We start from the raw sequence: 19,373 nt of genomic DNA, 5'->3' as shown, positions 1-19,373 counted from the left end.
CATTAATTTCTGTTATAATTGCTAATTTACCGGATTTCATATTACTACCATACATTCAAAAGAGATGTAAAAAAGAGGAAAAATATGTTTGATATACTCTATTTCAAGTTTTTTACCATCAACTTCAATCAAAATGTGAAATTGTTGAATTTCTTTTTTTAAAAACGTTGGTGTTAATTGGATTGATATCAGACACAGCTTGACCACTTTAGGTCAGGTGTAATATCTTTTTCGCAAATGGAAAAAACTGCTTTTGCCATTTTTATCCTTTGTGACATGTCCTGTCCATGTCAATGTCTTTCTTCAAACAGTGGGGGGTTTGCAGGTGGCTACAGTCACTGACACAAAGTCATCTGTGCGCCCAACACGAAAACCCTAACATATATTAAAGCTAAAAGCATTACTTTGATAGATAAAACCCCTATAGTTAGCTTTATAAAGTTTGATAAATTAAACTCACATCTTTAATTCACATTTATCTCATTTACAGAATAAATGTTTGAAAATGAAAGTCATATTTCTCCACAGGGGTCTGGATCAATTTCTCTTCTTCAACTTAATTCAATCATTCATTGAAAAAGATGCACAGCGTTACGAAACAGAATTTATTTCTTCCTTTTGTACAACCAGAGATGCCACATGAAAATAAATATTTGTTCTTGGCTATAAATCAATTTTATTTCTGGATATTGAAATCTCTTTCATCACAATGCAATGCTGATGTCATCTGGAGGAGGTGTAGGGTATCTATATACACAATGCTTCAAAAGAATGTAAGGGAATTAAAATGACTCTGTATGACATAATACTTGTCAGATTCTTCACACATATTACATACTACATTTACAGTATACATCTGTGTACCCTATCTGTGGATGAACCGTTTCTGTCCATATTATACAAAGAAAATTACAGTGAACCAATTCAAAGTACATAGAGGGATAGAATGTAGTTATAGTTTTTATCTGCAATTTTTGCTGCAGTCTCTTGCAGCTTTTAACTACAAATTTTACTGGTTCTTTTCAATTACATCAAATTGCTTATCAAATTCAAACTTCTTACCTCCTATGTATGTAATACAGTACACTGGCATTAAATCTTTGCTAGAGCATAATTAGAGAGATCTTATGCTACTAATACAAATTTAAAGGGAAAAAAAAACACATTTGTTCTTCCTCAGGATTTACCACGTGGCAAGTTAAAATGTTTATTAAAATAATAATATTTTCCTCAATGCTTGGTAGGTCTTCTCATAGAATCAGCACCATGTTTTCCAAATTTGCCATTTTTTTGTTTTGTTTTTGTTACCACGTACAAAGTATGTTAATGTCTGCTGTTGGAAATGAACAAAGCCTTATTTCCTGGGCTTTTGACCATGTTTTATTCTGCAATAAGGTCAGTCACACTTGCAGACGGGATCATTCTAGGAACAGTTCAGGGCCCTTTCATGTTGGAATCCTTAGCAGACTGTGGAGCGGCAATAGCTTGAAGGCTGCAAGAGGAAGGATCACAGTAGCCTGCCTGGCCAGGGGGGCCTGGAGGTCCGGGAATTCCAGGCTGACCAGCAGGGCCAGGTGGACCTCTCTCTCCATCCCGTCCATCCTGACCATAACTTGGTTTTCCAGGTTCACCTGTGAAGAATACAAAGACACTTGGTCAGATTACAAAAGCTAAGCATAATATGAGGCCTTGACACTCAAAGCAGAGAGGAGCCAGGATCCAGCATTTCACAGGAGGGTCTGGGTTGGGTTAACCCTTATTAGGTCCATTTCTCTCTTCCTGTGGGTTACCAAATAACCATCATTGCATGTGAACCTTACAATTATCAGATCTGCTTGTGACACAAAAGTCTAATATGGGACAGCCTAATATAACTAAAACAGTGACGTTTTGGCAGTTGCAATTGCTGTTATTTTGGTTAATTTGATTGGAAGAACTGAGAACTCTCTGCGTTGGTACTGTGCCAAGAGCCCTATGGAGATGTAGTGTGAGAATTTGCCTTTGGCCTCAATTAAATATTCTAGAAGTGTGTTCATTTGCCTCCATATGTACAAACGTCTCTATTAGCTATGGCCGGGTGAACTTTATTACTGCCTTAGCTTTTGAAAAACCTCAATACAGCTGAGTTTTATTTACAAAAGCAATCTAACACATATTTTAACACACGGTGGCTCATGGTAGTTTTTTTTTTACAACAGCAAAAAAGGCTGGTTTGTGTTATCGCTCATTCACAATATGGAAGGTCTACATTGATGACAGCCACCAAGTGAAACTTGAACTGTTGCCATTCAAGAAATAGCTCAAGCTTTTCTTCCTCCTATGGTAGTAATTAGTCACGTTCAATCGTAAAAGGACACACACTATTGTCTGTGTCTCCAGAGGGCAAATGGGCACAGCTTGTGTGCGCAGTCTTCACTGTGCTTGTTCCAAACTACAGCCATTTTAACCTCCTTTGTTAATCACTAAGTACCCATTACAGTCCTGCTCTACATGTCAGAGATCTCACTGTGTTTTCCTTTGGTTATCAGAACTAATCTTCATTCTCAATTCTGCAATTTTATTTTTTTAATTTCCAGAGTACCTCCAATCCAGTTCACTATTTCCATCTTATTTATGTTCTTTAGCCCCACTTTCCATACAAATTCTATTTTTTTTAATCTCACCATTATATCCAACATCATCCCCTTCTGCCTCTCTGTGCGCCCATATACTTTGGGCTTTGACAGGTATATATTAGCTTTTATTTTTCATTAAATACAATCCTGTTGAGGTTTTTTTGTTACATTAGAATCCATTAAACCATTATTATCATATAGTTACCTGTAATAACCATTAATAACCGTTATCATATAATTACCTGTAAGGCCTGGTAAACCTGGCAATCCTTTAGGACCTCTTCCGGGTAGTCCTCTTTCTCCTCTTTCCCCTGTTTCACCTACATCGTATACAAGTATCTTGTTATACTTTATTCAGTTTTATCGCATTTATTTATCTTGTTAAACTTGATACTTAGATCATTTATTTATTTTGGACTTAAATATAACCCTTTTTTAGCCATGTGCATTTATCAAAAACTAATGGGTATCTTATAGATCAGAGCTTCTTTGCTGCAAATCAGATTTGCATTTTCAAATTTAAGAGTACGATCTATAATCACGAGCTACCTCTATTTAGGCCAATATAGTATTAATAAACATTCTCTAGAATGTTAAATTTCCAAAATATATTATACATTTTTTATTTAAACATTCCACTTTTCTCACACACAACAGTTTGCACTTCGTGACTGTTCCTGGAGGATCTGGAATTATGAATCGCATGGCATTTATGCAATTATGCTAAGCAGTAATGAAAGTGGTAGAGGAATATAAATCTGAAAAATTAGATTCTCCTTTCACACAATAAATAAAGCAAAGGTTAAAGTCCAAATTAAGAATCATCTTGAAACGGAAATATATTCTGATCTTCGCAAACCTTTTTTCTGTTTAAATAGCCTGAAAACAAATACTCAAAAACGTTGATTGATTTTGTACTGCCTTTCATAATGTCATACTGCGGTTAAATTGACCCTTGTGTATTACAGAGTCATGCACTTAATCTTAAACCGTATACGTTAAACTGAGAAACAGCTCATGGATTCAATCTTAAAGCTTATATATTACATGTATAAAAGTAAGGTCACACACAAGTATGTTGCTATAGAAAAAGGTGCTGTTACAAGCGATAGGTAATCTTTTCCAATTATATTTTTAATAGTTCGATGTAACTTTGAGTTTCACAGTAATAACTAGGCCTTGTTTTCAAGAATTATGACTAACTTCAGTATTTGAAAGCTACCCTCTTCTATGTTGCTTTTTTATAAAACTGCTATATAAAAGTTTGACATTTTTGGTATATTGACCATTGAGGCATTTAAGTTCAGATACTGATTATATTTAGCCCCTAAGGTCCTATGTTTTTTAAGGATCATACTACATGACATTGATATCACATAACCTAAAAATAGAGTGGCAAATTATGGCTACTTATTATCACACTTCAGTATAAATAGCAGCATGCTCATTGCAACAGCATCCTAATCTTACCTTTTGGACCTTTACGACCAAGCTCGCCAGGTGGACCCTTGAGTCCAGGCAAACCTCTGGCACCAACATGTCCAGGTAAACCATTTTCTCCAGGAGGTCCTGGAGATCCAGGTGGCCCTGGTCGACCAGGCAAACCAACAGCCCCAGATTCAGGCCTTCGTAGGCTGGCTGCCAAATTAGCTAGTTGTTCTATTACAATTAAGCAAATATAAAAAAAAAGTAATTATTTAGCAGATACAGACTTAGTGTATAGTATACAGTATACCGTATATATGAATACAATTTTATCATATCAAAGATTTGAATGTTAATTTTAGCCATTAATCTGACCACACATGTCCTGAACATTGAGATTAAACCCTGCTCTCACCAAGTACAAAAACCATGTTAGCAGTGACGCCACTCATTCAAACTTTGCTGTTATTACAGTTTAGTGAAATAACTCTGAATTTGTGTAGATTGTGTAGTGTCTGTGCTTGTGGCAATATCAAAACACGTAAGTGTTTTATGGAAACATCAATGACTACACCGGCAGCACATTATTTGTATACAATGATAGTTGAGTTTCAACCACCAGTGTCCTTTCATGTGAGAATTAGCCCAGGATGGCAACAATGTTGACTAGAACCATTACTCTGACATAATCCTAATAACGGTTTCATAACTAAAACAAAAATGTGAAACAAACAAAATGTGCATACATTGATTGTAAAAATGTTTCACAGACAAATACAACAAAAGGTACGAGGTTCTGAAACTGTACTTGCCTTGTAATACTCTCATGCATACTTGTTTAATGTGCTGATCTGTTGGTTCTTTGCCCTAAAGATAACAGTAAATATTAGCTATTTGATGGTTTTACAAAAAAGAAAGCAAACACAATGCATTACTGACTTACTGCTGGCCCTTGAGTTCCTGGTAATCCAGGTGCACCTTGTTCACCCTGCATCCCACGAGGTCCAGAAGGACCTTGAGGACCTTCAACGCCAGGTTGGCCACGACTTCCTTCAGGACCACGATTACCAGGCTCACCAGGACTTCCAGTCTATATACATACAAAATAAATTTTCAATGTAAACACACTTGCAGATACACCTAATATGTAACATTTTTTGTAACCAAGCATCTTACAAAGAAATTTAGACTCAATTAACAAAATAGATAATTGTGTTAATTTAGGATAGACTACATCTGTTTTCAAGTCACTTAAAAATAAGTGGTATAGGTAAAATTGTCTATAAATATTATTTTTATTATGCAAGAGCGTGTGGATTATCTTTTAACCCCTTAAGGACAGTGGGCGGTCCCTAAACCCATTGAAAACAATCCATTTTGAGCCCGTACATGTACGGGCTTTGTCATTAAGGGTTTAATATTCTATATTGTTGTAATTGTGTAGTAGAAATTAATTTGAAGTAATGGTTGTATTAGTAATGCATGATTTAGAGATCTTTTAACTGTAGCGCTGGTTGGAAGATTTAGAAGTAGACTACTGTAAGGAGGCAACGAAACCAATTTTAATGATTATCTAAAGTAAGATATGTATATTGCCATTATTGTTGAAATATTTATTCTGATTCTTTTTTTCTACTTACCGATCCTTTAGGGCCAGGATTTCCAATTTCACCCTAGTTATAGGAGATATGAAAGAAGATTTGGTTACTAACTGAAAGCATTCTAAATTCTTAAACTTATGGAGGGAATAGAGGTAACCATTCTACTGATTTATAGAAATCAATTGAATGATATCAAACACAATATATAGATTATAAAGACCATATGGAAATCTTCTAATCACATAAAAGCTCAGTAATTGTAGCTTTAATGATAGCAAGGTATGTGAAACCAGTTGTTCAACCACAATAGTTTTAAATAAGTTTCCCATTATTTGTCTTTTTGTTTTTCCAGACATTACGCAAAGTAATTCTGGATACTGGGTCAATCCATTGGTTGCTATGGTGATAAGACCCCTTTGCACAATAATCACTTTGAAATTTGTATTTTTGTGGAAAAGGCCATATGTAATAATGGAACCCTACCTGATCACCCTTTTCTCCTGCAATGCCTTCTTCTCCGGAACCACCCTAAATGAAGAATTTCACAGTTAATAAATGTATACAAGATCACCTTAATACTTCACTATGCTCTGCAATTAGGGTTTTTATTAATATAGAAGAAGAATAATTTACCTGTTCTCCTTTAGGCCCAGTCTCACCAACTCCACCCTAATAAAACAATTAAAAAAATATTGTAACTATACAATGATGTAAATATCATGGTAACGTAGTGATTGTTCACTTGAAGCATGACCTCTGTAACAGCATTTTTTCAGGAACAGGGGGTCCTGAGTTCCATACATGATGGCCTGATGTGAGAATTAGTGAATGATACAGATCATGCAACAACACTGTTTAACAAAACTATCACACATTACTAAGGGTCCATTTCTGGTATACTCTTGTTGTATCTATAAAGATCCCAACAGTTCCTAATTCAGTTCCCGTAAAGGTCATGACGCATGGGACAAAGCTTATAGTAAGGAGTAGTAGTAACACTTTTCCCATAAAGGTTTTTGAGGGGTGGAAAGTGCAATTTGTTGCTATCATTTTCAATATTATTAAATGTTTTGGTGTCAGGAGAAGCGCTAGGGTTTCTTGCTCCATAGCTGAACCATAGTTGTCTCTAAATTCTCATGCATTAGGCAAAGGCTGCTAGTTTTCATTGTCTTGGGTTGGCCAAGCAATGGAGCAGCCCTAACTCTAGGTAGAAAGAAAGAGGCATATAGCGAACCAGAAATCCAGTCTTCAATAATAGTTTCTAATAAGGAAATAGCAATGTTTTATTTTATTTATTGCTTATTTTATCTTTGCTTTTGATGGGATTTGGTTAGAATCTGTTTCTATTTCTTAAACCGTTCAGTGTGCAAATAAACAGACTACAGAAAGAGATAAGTGGAATGATAGGATCAGAGGATTTGGTTGAGATAAATAGATTAAATCCCAGGAGTTGAAGTACTTTGGAAATATTCTAAGCACCATACAATTATAGGAAGATGTTATAAACATGTATTTGCATATGTTTAGTAATCAGTACAGTCAGGACTTGTCAAAACCAGATTAAAGCCACAACAATCTAAATGCTGGAAATCAAACAAACCTAATTTTATTACAAATTCCATTTTCCCTTGCAGCTGCATACTCAGCATATCAAGCTAAGCTGAAATCTTATTTCAAAATTAGAGAAAATGAAGCAAATAGAAAGAGAAGGAGATCCGTCGGAATAATTATTGTGGGTATATGACCTGACAAAGTAAATACGGGATAAGCTGTTCTACAATTCTGAATAATGCACGACTATGTATTCCGTGTGTAAAGGTGGTATTTCACTCCGACAAAACATTAATTACGCTCTCTAGCATCCAGCGCTGGCTGAAGCATTCCTTGCAAAAAATCTGATTGAGGCAAGGTTTGGTTTGATTAAAGGATTAATTGTCAGAAGGGTTTGGACATTCAACAGTGAGGTAGTATGGGTAGAATGGCACCTTTTATACAACTCCGTGTTTAAAACAATAAATAACCAGCAGACATGGTTGTCGTATAATGTAGTTGCAAAGCTAAACAGCCTGTGGACTTAAACGTTTCAATACTGAATGTTTTGAGTAGCACACAGAATCAGTGAGCTATTTATTTATTAGAAAGCATTGCTTTTAACTTCTTATACTGTCTGTCACCTTCTTATAATACTGAAAGCTAGTTCCGATGATGTGACAAACGGCATAGCAAATAGTCACTTATTCTTGAATAATACCCATCTTAAAACATCTTAATACCGACAGATCCGCAGAGAAAGAAGCGTTTCTGCACCTCTCTCTCTCTCTCTCTGTGAATCTGTCTGCATTGTTCTGGCAGAGTTTGGGAGTATTTTTGCAAAATGGTGCAGCCACAGTTCTCCTCACAGGGACAGCCTCTCCCCGTTCCTCCAATCCAATACGGAAGCACTCTGGGACAATGCAATGGACAATGCGAGAAGATAGCAAGGAGAAGTGACCAAAACAGAAGACAGAGGAACCAAAGAACAAGAAGAGGCAAACAAGAAAAGAGGACAGGGACATGGAAGTAGTTGGCAGAGAAGGTAGGGAGACATTGAAAGACAGTGCGAGAGAGTGCGAGAAACAACAAATTTCATTTCTGGAATTGGAAAGGTCCTCCTTCATTCCAAATGAAACGAATGGACTAAAAATTTATCTGTCCATGTGCACAAGTCTTGTGCCTGTGATTAACTGATTGGGTTACTGATATATTTTTAAATGATGAAAGCAAGTAGACTTTTCTGCTGCTATATGCTACTAAGCCAGACTAAATATATATTATAATAAAACATTAGCAAATTAATTATAGCAATCACTACACCAAGTTCCAGAAGCACCCTTAACTCAAAGTCAATCCCCAATTACTTTTCTTGAGCTAGTCAGGTGTTTACTAACAGTAATATTTCTAGTTTACTTTAAATTAATTATGTTATGTACAGCTAAAGAGAATAAACAGTTCAATACAACAGTCTATTCCTAATCTTCACCATTTTATAAAGATTGCAGGGTTTCTCTAACTCAACTTTACAAGTAGAACCTACTTATTTTTAAGTAGCGTGAAGTAAAGCAAACATTGAAGTAGTATTTCATTTCCACCACTATCAATCATCTTTAATCAGTTCTCAAAATCATTATATTTTGAAGAAATTCAAGGGCTATTTTATTTTAGACCTCAACATTTGCTAAACTATACGCCTTTTCCTTTCCCCAACTGTGCAGTAGTATCTGCTCACTGCTAACCCACCTTACGGTTGTAAACTAGAAAGAAGTTTTGATCATATTGATAAAATTCAACGTTGGCTTGCCTACAGACATCCAGGTCACTTGCTAACTGTGTCTTATTCAATGTGGTACTCTCTATGACCTTTTTTTCTCAACATTGCGGAAAGCTGTATTATCATCACTTCATGATTGCAAGAAATTTAAAAAAATAAAAAAATAAACTAGCCTTTTTTCAAAATGTCTTTTTTTTCCTTAGGTTATCCTAAGAATCCTAATTCTCCAGTTAACATTATAATAGTTAAAAATCAGCCATAATTAAAAGCTGATCAGAGTAAGAAGTACAAAAAAAAAGAGTATTAATAGGCCGCACATGTGACGTTAGGAACAATGGCATTTCTCTTTGATTCCTGCAGTGACTTCAGTCAACATGAATATTTTATCTAGTCTCCCATTGCGAAGAGTAATTAATTCATAAGTGCTCTAAATTAGAACTTCCCAAAGGATTATTTTCCATGTGAAATCACATTAATTAATGTCACAGGCCAATTTTTTGAATCAATGTGCTTTATTTGAATGTGTTTTAGTTGATTTTCTATAAGTATTCTCAATCAGGCACCTCTTTGCAAGTATGAAATCCATTTTATGATAGACTGAATAATGGGAATTTCTTTAGTTTACTAACTGTGTGGTTATACTGTGCTGGCTAAATTAAATAGTTACCTTTGACATCTTTTGAAAACAGAAGCTGTATGGTTATGAACGCTGTGATATTTCATTAGAGCAAACGCTAAGGTGTGAAATGTAATTTAACACATGGAACATTCAAACGTGTTAATTACAGCATGCTCTATAATTATTTAAGTATGCACATAGTTTGATTTCTAAGGTGCTTGTTCAATGTAATTACTGAGATAATGTATTATATTTTCAGTAATAGAATGGAAATAGTGTGATTTGATGTGTCACAACATCTGTTTAATGAGTTTCGCCCAGTTTTCTTTACTGGGCACAACATACTGTTTCATGAGGTCAAATTATAAATAATAATCTTGTTGTATAATATATAGCAAATTAATTCAGTTTTGTTTAAAGGAACACTCCAGCTATCAAATGCAATTAACAATAATAATTCATATGATTGATAAGTGGTCCCTTTAAAGTAACATGCCCCCCCCAATGAAACCTTTCTTCCAAAGTTTAAAAAATTAAAAATAATTAAGTAAAAATAAAATACATAAAAATTAAGCCATACTGCTTTGTTTTAGAAAAGGAAATGTATAAGGGAAAATAATACAAATAATTAAAAGTTAAAAGTTAAAGATTAAAAATAATCTTTTTAAAAAAAGTCCCACTTAGCCCTACCACTATAAGTAAAAAATTATATTAAAATAAATACCAGATGAGTGGTAATCAGCATATTACTTCATCACACAATGGGCTACCAGTGAAATAGTTTGGAACTTAAAAAAAAAACTTTAATACAGTTACTTATATATATTCTTTATGAACTACTGTTAAAAGCCATATAAATATAGTTTAAGGAAATTAAAGGAAATCAAAGGATGAAATGTTATTTAAAGCGTGCCATTAGATCCTTTAGCTTAGTGTTCACAGTAACACACATTTAAACCTACAGGTACTGGAGGAGAGGTCCTTGTTCACAATCTATTAGAATATGATACTAATCAATAAGTCAAGGCCATCTGCATATCATCCTCCATAGAATGCCGTATATTCTACTTTATTCTGGACAGGCTACTGAATAGTCCATTTTCCAGAATTTACATTTTGTCCACTGGAATAAAATCCATATTAAACCCATATGTGGTTTTGTGTGCTTTCAAATAATGTCTATTATCATTCTGCTAAATGTGATTCATTATCCCATATGGCAAACATCAATTCACTTAATTAAAAAATATATGCAATATTTTTTATATGAAGCGCAATAACTGGGTGTAACGCTGCCAGTGTTCATCACTGTAATCATCTCAGCATATTTCATAAATGGCCTAGCTTTTCTTTAATTAAGCATTTTTCTGACCGAGAGGCTGTCTTCTCGTCTTGCTAATTATATGCCCTAGTTGTTTCTTGCAGTTCAGCCAACAGAAATAAAACGAAAATCCTACGGAATGGCCTAATACAAAGATAACATGTCCTCTGTACTAAGCGCAATTGCTCTACAACTCACACTGCTAATTCCAGATATGAAGAACAAGCCAGAACATTAAACTCTACACCAGATGAAGATTTATCCATTTTGGCTGGACCGTTTATTTACATGCTATTTTGTAACTGAAGCAGAAAACCGATTATAGATTGACTGTTTAGATCACTGTGTGAAAAAGGCCAAATTTTCAGGAAACGATGCCATTTTCACATAAAAATGTTAACGATTGACCACCCTGTTTGATAATATTATGGAACATTGTGTAGCACAATTTGAGTCTCCTGATTCTCCTTGCACAGGCCTTGAAATTGAAGCCACTCTAGAAATAGTTTTTAAGTTCTTACCCTGTCACCTTTCAGTCCAGGAAGACCAGGAGGACCTGGCAGGCCAATAAAGCCAGGATCACCTAGAGGACCCTTAAGAAAAAGAGAAACAGAATAAGGGTTGTTATATTTAGCAAAAAGTGTTTATTTGTGTGTATTTTTTTTTCTAGGGGGGATAAATGGAAATGATGTTATTTTAAGGAAAGTGAATATCATGAAATGACACTGTCTACTGTTTATTCTTTGTTTCCCTTGTGAGCTACCATTGGAGGCTTACATTCCAGCAGAACAGAGCATTCTTTCAGAAGGAGATGTGTATATCCGCCATGCAGCTACTATGTAAATACTGGCCAGGAAGCTCTGAAAGAGGGCATTCATTCTCCTGCTCATTGCTTCCAGACAGAGGCATCTTTTGCACTGCTCTCTCGTGTTTTTCTTGGTTTTTAATGAAGAATTTGAATGTTCTACACGCTCATTTATTGTATCAGTTCTTCTTTGCTTTCTAAGGTCACAGTTTATGTTGACGATTAAAATACATATATAATATAGTATATTAGGCCATATGTAGCTGTCTTTGTTAGATATTTTAGTCCTCATATCAGTGTCAAACGTACTTGTTTTCCGGGTGGACCTGGGGGGCCAATAGGTCCTGTTTCACCTCTGTCGCCCTTGATAAAAAAACAAAGAAAGATATTTTTTAAGAAGAAAATTTGCGCAACCTGCCTGATACATATATATAATATAACTGTTTGAATCGTTTTCTTTAGAATATATATATATTATATTTATGGATTTGCTGCGTTACTGTGTAATAAAAATACGTTCACCGCAAGCATTTGCCCTAGATTTCTTTACAGTAAAGACTGGTAGCTAGACAAATAATCTTTGCATGTAAAGTATTTTATAAATATTGAGTTAAGTGATATCAGCGATTGTTTCCTCTAACTTTACAAGCAATGTAATTCCATTAAATCCCTTTTATACCCTCCAGTAAAGGAAAGATGGATGTTCCCATTTATGCAACAAATAATATGTATACAAACAAAATATGTATATAAAACCACAGGCAATGTTGATCTGTTGAGATTGATGACAGTCTGCTGCATTTTAGCTCATAACTGGCTTGCCCCCAATATACTGGAAACAAGGTAGGCAATAAGCAGAGACTAACATCAGTCCGGACGCCAAAGGATGCCAGTAAGCAAATGTGATTGCCGGAGCGGAAGTCAGAAAGCTATGCTGACAACACGTCAGTCTCTTGCCTCTTCCACTAATACATTATATTTATTAGTTAACAATTGATTTATAGGGCAGACACATTATTTAAACAATGCTTTCATTGTTTGCAAGTAGATATATTAACCTGTTGGTCTTTAAGGTAAGCAAATAGAATATCTAGCATTCATTTTATACAATAAGAAATGAGACTTAATTATCCCTTAGGAATAAACTTAACAAAGTATCTGTAATCACAGAATCAGTGTAATTATGCAAACAGTCTTGATTAGGTCCTGTGGTTTCCCTAAATATTGTTAGCAATTAAGAATAATTAAAGTTCTTGTGTTGATATGTTTTCCTGAAAAGAAGAAATATTTTCCCTGTTTTTATGTAAATCTCTGGAGTACTTATACAACCTTGGAATAAAGGGTTACAAGGCATGTCTTCAATGGGGAGGTAAGTCTGTGATGTGATCTAGCTTAGCATTCAAGAACATTTGAATTCTTTGCAAGGCCTCGCTTCTAAATAAACAAGAACCTCAAAGCATGTTCATGATTTATTTATCAGAGAGTTACCACAATGTGATAGTTTAAATTGAACAATGCTAGTAAAGACGGGCAACGTCTGTGCACTTGTGGTTGGATTTTCAAACAGGCAGCAATCTGTTTAAAGGTTTATGTCTCTGCCTGACACAGTTGGTTTGGCCATTTCAGAAATATCTGTCTACATGTTTTCAGCGTGCCACTAAAGTTATAATAAGGCTTTCTGTTTCTTCTGCAAGGTTTCCGGAGAATCCAGAACCTGGTTTTGTGATTGGTGTTGCTGCAATTACAATATCTGAAAGTAACATTTTATTGGTGCTCGTGTCTGCTGCATTTTTAAATGTTAAATTATATGTCCTTGACCTACCGGAGGACCAACAGGCCCCATGGGTCCAACTTCTCCCTGAGGTCCTTGATCACCCTGTTTTCAGAAGAGGACAACAACGTTATTAGCGGTGATCAAACATATACATGAGGATTTCATGATAACTAGCCGTGATAATATGTCATCATTTGATGTAGGTATGTACCTCTGAGATTAGGAGATTAAAGAGGAACTATCACTTACCCAGCATCATTAAATCAACATTACCTATACCCTGTAAATTTTCTTTTTCAGTGGAAATATCTAAATTAAAGGTGTTGATCTGTTTTTTCTTCAATAATGCTAAGGTTATTGGAAAAACCTATTACCTTTATTTCATGTCTTCTAGATCTGCCAGCAAAAGGGGAGGGATAATCATAATTGCGAATTTAAGATTACTGCCTCTATTGGTATAGACAAAAGGTGGCTTTCTGATATGCGTATATAGATTATTTCAATCCTTCAACCTAGTATGCAGGTTTATTATATATAATGGAATGTAAAAGCAGGATTAAGGCACATTACAGGATCATTTCAAAACGAACACAACATAAATCACTACAGGAAAAATAAATTAAATCTTACAGGTTTACCAGAGTTTCCCATTAGTCCAGGTACACCAGGAGAACCAGTGTTACCCTGTTGGAAAGAAAAAATAAATAAAATGACCATAAGTGCTTTGTATGAAATCATAATATATAAGTTAGGACATAGGGGTTTGTTTACCAAACTACAGGTTGGAGTTAAAATTATTAGTTTTTTAAAAAAAAAATGCATTTAAACACTCTTTAAGCAAAACAAAAATTATACCTTTTCAAATGATAAAACGTTTCACCATTAATCACTGTTTTTTTATTAAATGTGGTTACCTTCTCGCCAGCGGCTCCTTTAGCTCCTGGATTGCCTGGCATACCCTGTAAGAAAAAAAGAAATATTCTAATGTGTATTTTGCTACATCAAAGAAAAATACATTATTAATTATTGCCATTTTTTTGCCTTGGAGAAAAAGCAAAGATGAAGAACAAAGTATTAATCTCTATGGAATAATTAATGGTGTTTCAAAAAAAAAAAGCGTTCAGCGATTGTTATGTGCTGAACGTGGGCATCGACAGGAGGGGGCAGGAGGAGGCAACATGGGGACACTTGCCCCTACACTTGAAATCCTTTGAGAGGGCTACCTTTAGGAAGAGGCAAGCAGAGGACCCTGCAGGATCTACCCATAGTCAGAGCAAGCTTCTTCTTGCAAACTCTTCTTTGAATGGTATGCAATAATGCAAGTGAAGCTTGGGAGGTACTTTTTGTTAAAATGGGTTGTCATTAGATTACTTTCATCTGGGTTTTGTGTTGTCAGTGGTAGTGGCTTGTAGTTTAGCTAATATTGCCACAGTTTGGATTTTACTTACATGACAAAATGTGAGCCCCACCAATGATCCACTTTATTCCGCTGATGCTCAACTATTGTTATGCTACTGAAGTTTGTTAGATCTACAAAATATATGTTTCCTTCTATACATCTTAGACACCAAGTGGGGCTTCTATAACTGTAATACTGTGCCTTGCCTCTTGCTGGAGATGTGGTAATTTACACATCTGTGCAACAACCAGGGAGAACTACCTCTAACTTGAGCTACTATGTCTTATCTCTTATGCAAATCATCAAGGATAAATCCAGGCACTTCCGAGTTATTTTAATAAGCCTACTCTGGTGTGTCACCTTTCACCTTCTAGGAATTGTTGAGAGCTATGGATGGGGCATGGGGTATATTATATTTATCTGTATGCAAACTCTACAAATCCTTCAGGTGCCTCAAAAACATTTTACTAATTTATTCTGATATGCATAAAGTGGTCAAAAACCCAAGCCATAGCAATGACCTAGCTGTAAAGCGAGATAAGGTGGTAGTGTAGGCAACTCCATAAACATAATTCTGCAGGTTGGGCACTATTGATATATTTTAATTAATAGAAGTGGTTGAATAAATACGGCAGAACAATGATACTCAGACTAGCAACAACATAATCAATAGATTTCCAGCAATGAAAATGTCTACTTGCTGAGCCCTTAAAATCATAATTATACACAAATATATCATTCAATAGGGTGAAATATTCATGATACAAATATACTTCGGTTTACCTAACTGCTACCTAAACCGTAGCATTTAATGCTAGCAAAAGGTAACATGCTGTTTCTTTTTGTTGATATATATTTTTTAAACATATGTAGATCATTTAATTAAAACAAAAGCTGCTATATTTGTATCATGAATATTGCGCCATATAACTCATTTAATGTTTAAGGTACTCTTGAAACATGATTGGGATATTAGCAGCAGGAAGTAATGCACCTTTCGGCTTCCCAATGGTAATTATGACATCATGACAGAGAGAGGGTAAGAAAAACAGGGTGAGAACCCGGTAGGTTAACAATACGTGAGGCATAGTAGGGATTCAATAAGGACAGGTTTCATACAAGCATAGTAAGGTATTCGCTTGAGAAATGAAGTTCAGTTAAAATAGAATTTCAAATGAGTGGCCAGATTTTAAGCACAATGGTCTGCTCCCAGTTAACTAATAGCGAGATAATATTGGGCGTAGGTTGGAGGTGGTGGCTACAGTATTTGCGATTCCAACCACAGTTGTAACTCTGGCCACGTGCCATATAAAGTCTCTTTTTTAATGTCCCTCCCTTTCCAATGCTGGCGCTATATAAATAAATAATGTAAAACATCCTTGCATTGGAATTACCAGAGGTCCCAATGCCCTGGCTACACCAACAGATAGCAGATCATTTAAATTGTAACATCTATCCAAAAATACAGGAATGGAATAGAACAGAAGTAACAAGGCATATCCAATTCAATTCTGTTTTATGAAATTCAAATCTCTCTTAGTTCAAAAATGATGTTCCCGACTGAGAAACCAAGCAATTTTCTTACTTTTGTTCCTAATCACATTTGTTCTTTTAGCGTAGACTAGATTGGATTTCCATTCTAGATGCAAATGGACTGATTGCTCATTGCACAAAAGGATCCTACATACACATACTGTTTGGCTGATCTTAAGTTATTTCATCACAATAAAGATATTTGACATTGAAACATGGTGCCATTTGCTTCAATAATATCTCCTATTCATTTGACACACCAGTGGTGTGTTGAATACTTAAGTAACGTCTCAGTGGCAGGGATTATATGTGTAGCTCGGTATGAAAAAACTCATTATTTCTCAAACTTTAATTTACTAGCTTGTTCTCATGAGGCTGATGGAATGGATGTAGCATTACCTCTCCAGCGAGTCAATATTTACTTTATTTATATTGAATTTGATTGACTTTCCACTTAAAGCTGTGACCAGCTGGTCGCTTTAAGTTATACGACACGTAGTGAGTAGTAAAAGCAGGACATTTGTGATTTAAGGACAATTGAACTAGAAGTTTTAGCAGAAGGGTTGACAACTAGACAAAAAGTTTGACCACTATTAAATAACATTGTAAATTTGATAACCAGAGCATCATAAAAACTAGGAGTAGAACTAAAACTTATTATGAATGCATTATTTACGTGATCTTTTTTAGTCCAAACTGTGAAGTCAGAACATTAATGTTTCCTTGTGGAACAAGAGACTCCAGTGATCTTACCACTTATCACAGTGAGACAAACTAATGCCAGGACACCAAATACAAACTCATGGATATTGTGGGAAAAGGATGGGATAGACATCACCAATTCCGCTACTTTTCTATTTAATATTAACATAACTCATTACCATTTACTATTAGAATTTATTGTCATTGCGCAGTAGGCTTTAAAGGAACCTAATAGGAAATTAACATTGCATAAAATATTGGATGAATTCAGAAACATAGAGGGGGCTTTTACACATTCTGGGACTAACTGCATCTTAAGGAATAGGGGCAAATATAAAACTTAAACATGGTAAATGAATCAAATTAGGTGTTATGAGTTTTGCTTGTCTCTTATTAAAAAAATGAGAGCATTAAGATGATTAATAATTAGAAACAATCATGAATGGCTTTTTTGAGGATATTTATTTTATCTGTTTTGCTTCTGATTTCACTAACTACCTTTTATTCTATATACTTACTGGTAGTCCCTGCAGACCAGCTTCCCCTGGGGCACCAGGTTCTCCTGAGTCACCCTGCAAAGATAAAAAAGGAAACATAAGAAATAACGCATAACATTTTCTGAAGACAGACTAGGAAATTTCTCACGTTATAGCTGCTGCAGACTTCAACCCCTGGCATGCTTAGCCATACGGAGGTTTCGTATACTGGGGATGGTAACAACTTTAGTGCTGGAAAGTGCCTGCACTAAACAATGAAACATATTTAAAGTATCCAGAACTAACTGGCATGTTTGACAGGACAGGGACATATGTATTTAATCATTAAAATGACTTCAGGTGTCATGTTGAATAGGTATTTCGAACATTGTATCAAAGTACTTTACATTCCTTTTTATATCATTATCATCAGCACACAATGTAGAGATTGGTACTAATGGTATAATAATGGAATGTATCCATCATGTTTTACCCATAGACTAGAGCCAGTGCTATGCTGTCGTTAACCTTGTCTCTTGTACAATTCTGCCATCAAATGTCTCGCACTTTGTGTAACACTCATTACATTTGGCATATGCATTATAGAATGGGATATTAAGTATCTGATGGGTTAATGCAGTGTACTTGATATATTACAGCTGTAATATCTTTCAATATGAGAAATCTGGGAAAAAGATGAAGGACATGCAAATTACTGTAAATGATTATATTCCTGTCTAGATGACAATTTTCATTATGCATTTGTAGCCTAGCTAGAATTTTGTGTTAACAACAAATTTAGGTTTCACAAATCCGTATGAACGGTAACTAATAATTGATTATTATTAATGTTTAATTGTTAACGCAAAACAATATTCCACATACACAAGTACTTGTTTAGCCAAGTACCTAACAAAAGAGGGTAGTGGTAAATCTAGACAATACATGGCTTCCTTTGGATTTATTTCAACCCCTCCAGTGCTATATACTGATTATGATGCAGAGGGAATGTAGTCTATTGGAGAGGGAGCAGAAAGGTCTTCTTCTGTTATGGCAACCATTTCTCTCCCCTCTGTTTTTCAAGTTCCATTACTATCCTAAAGTCCTAGATAATAATGTCAGGTTCTGACACTTATTGTGCAAATCACCAAGGGAACAGGAAAAGAGTTAATGTTCAAAACAATTCTAATCTTTTACATTGTTTGAACTGAAAATAAATATGTTGCTGAAAGCTTACCAATCTGATGAAGGGACCTGAGAGGTCTTGAAAGCTTGCAATCTATATTTACTCAGTTAGCCAATAAAGGTATCATTCAAACTCCGCTTGTCTCCTATAAACCTTATAGATATTCCATTGGGCCACAGTCATATCATTCAACCAAGAATAAAGAAGCATATTTAAAATCATGTTTTCATTCTTTGTTTACCTTTCCGCCTGGCATTCCAGGGATTCCATCTCGGCCGTTGACACCAGGCAGACCCTGAAGAAAGAATGAACTGTATTAATATGCAATGTCCTTAAGCGTATGTTGCTACAATTGACACAGTAGATACTCTGTCTATTTTTTCCTAGATTTAGCATCCAAGATTCCTTGCATTTTACATTTTCTGTATTTGTTTGATTGATTCTTGTATTTGACTCAGTTTAGCAAAAATTTCCTGCTAAATCACCTGCCTGTTATTGTCACAAGTAGCTACCAAATTTAACCTTCAGCTGTTCCACCATGTGTGGAACCCTAAAGTTTCTACTGGTGCCATAGGAATAAATACCGAATTTCTGAATTTTAATCCATCCT

At 35.1% G+C, this 19,373-nt stretch overlaps 1 protein-coding gene across 1 annotated transcript in view; it reads right to left on the bottom strand.

Moving 5' to 3' along the window:
• Positions 1-584: 584 nt before the first annotated feature.
• The window catches only part of LOC128482806 (collagen alpha-1(IX) chain), a 52,045-nt gene continuing 33,256 nt past the window's right edge, over positions 585-19,373 (bottom strand). The window contains exons 24-38 of the mRNA XM_053458720.1: positions 19,005-19,058; positions 17,620-17,673; positions 14,382-14,426; positions 14,098-14,151; positions 13,516-13,569; positions 12,003-12,056; positions 11,410-11,481; positions 6,275-6,310; positions 6,125-6,169; positions 5,681-5,713; positions 4,984-5,130; positions 4,853-4,907; positions 4,086-4,274; positions 2,858-2,935; positions 585-1,631 (exon numbers count right to left, since the gene is read on the bottom strand). Coding sequence (XP_053314695.1) covers positions 1,435-1,631; positions 2,858-2,935; positions 4,086-4,274; positions 4,853-4,907; positions 4,984-5,130; positions 5,681-5,713; positions 6,125-6,169; positions 6,275-6,310; positions 11,410-11,481; positions 12,003-12,056; positions 13,516-13,569; positions 14,098-14,151; positions 14,382-14,426; positions 17,620-17,673; positions 19,005-19,058 — 1,167 coding nt within the window. The 3' untranslated portion in view covers positions 585-1,434. The remainder of the gene's footprint in view (positions 1,632-2,857; positions 2,936-4,085; positions 4,275-4,852; positions 4,908-4,983; positions 5,131-5,680; positions 5,714-6,124; positions 6,170-6,274; positions 6,311-11,409; positions 11,482-12,002; positions 12,057-13,515; positions 13,570-14,097; positions 14,152-14,381; positions 14,427-17,619; positions 17,674-19,004; positions 19,059-19,373) is intronic.

Source organism: Spea bombifrons, chromosome 3, assembly GCF_027358695.1.
Source record: "Spea bombifrons isolate aSpeBom1 chromosome 3, aSpeBom1.2.pri, whole genome shotgun sequence".
NCBI classification, from domain to species: Eukaryota; Metazoa; Chordata; class Amphibia; order Anura; family Pelobatidae; genus Spea; species Spea bombifrons.
This window is presented reverse-complemented; position numbering and strand designations above follow the sequence as displayed.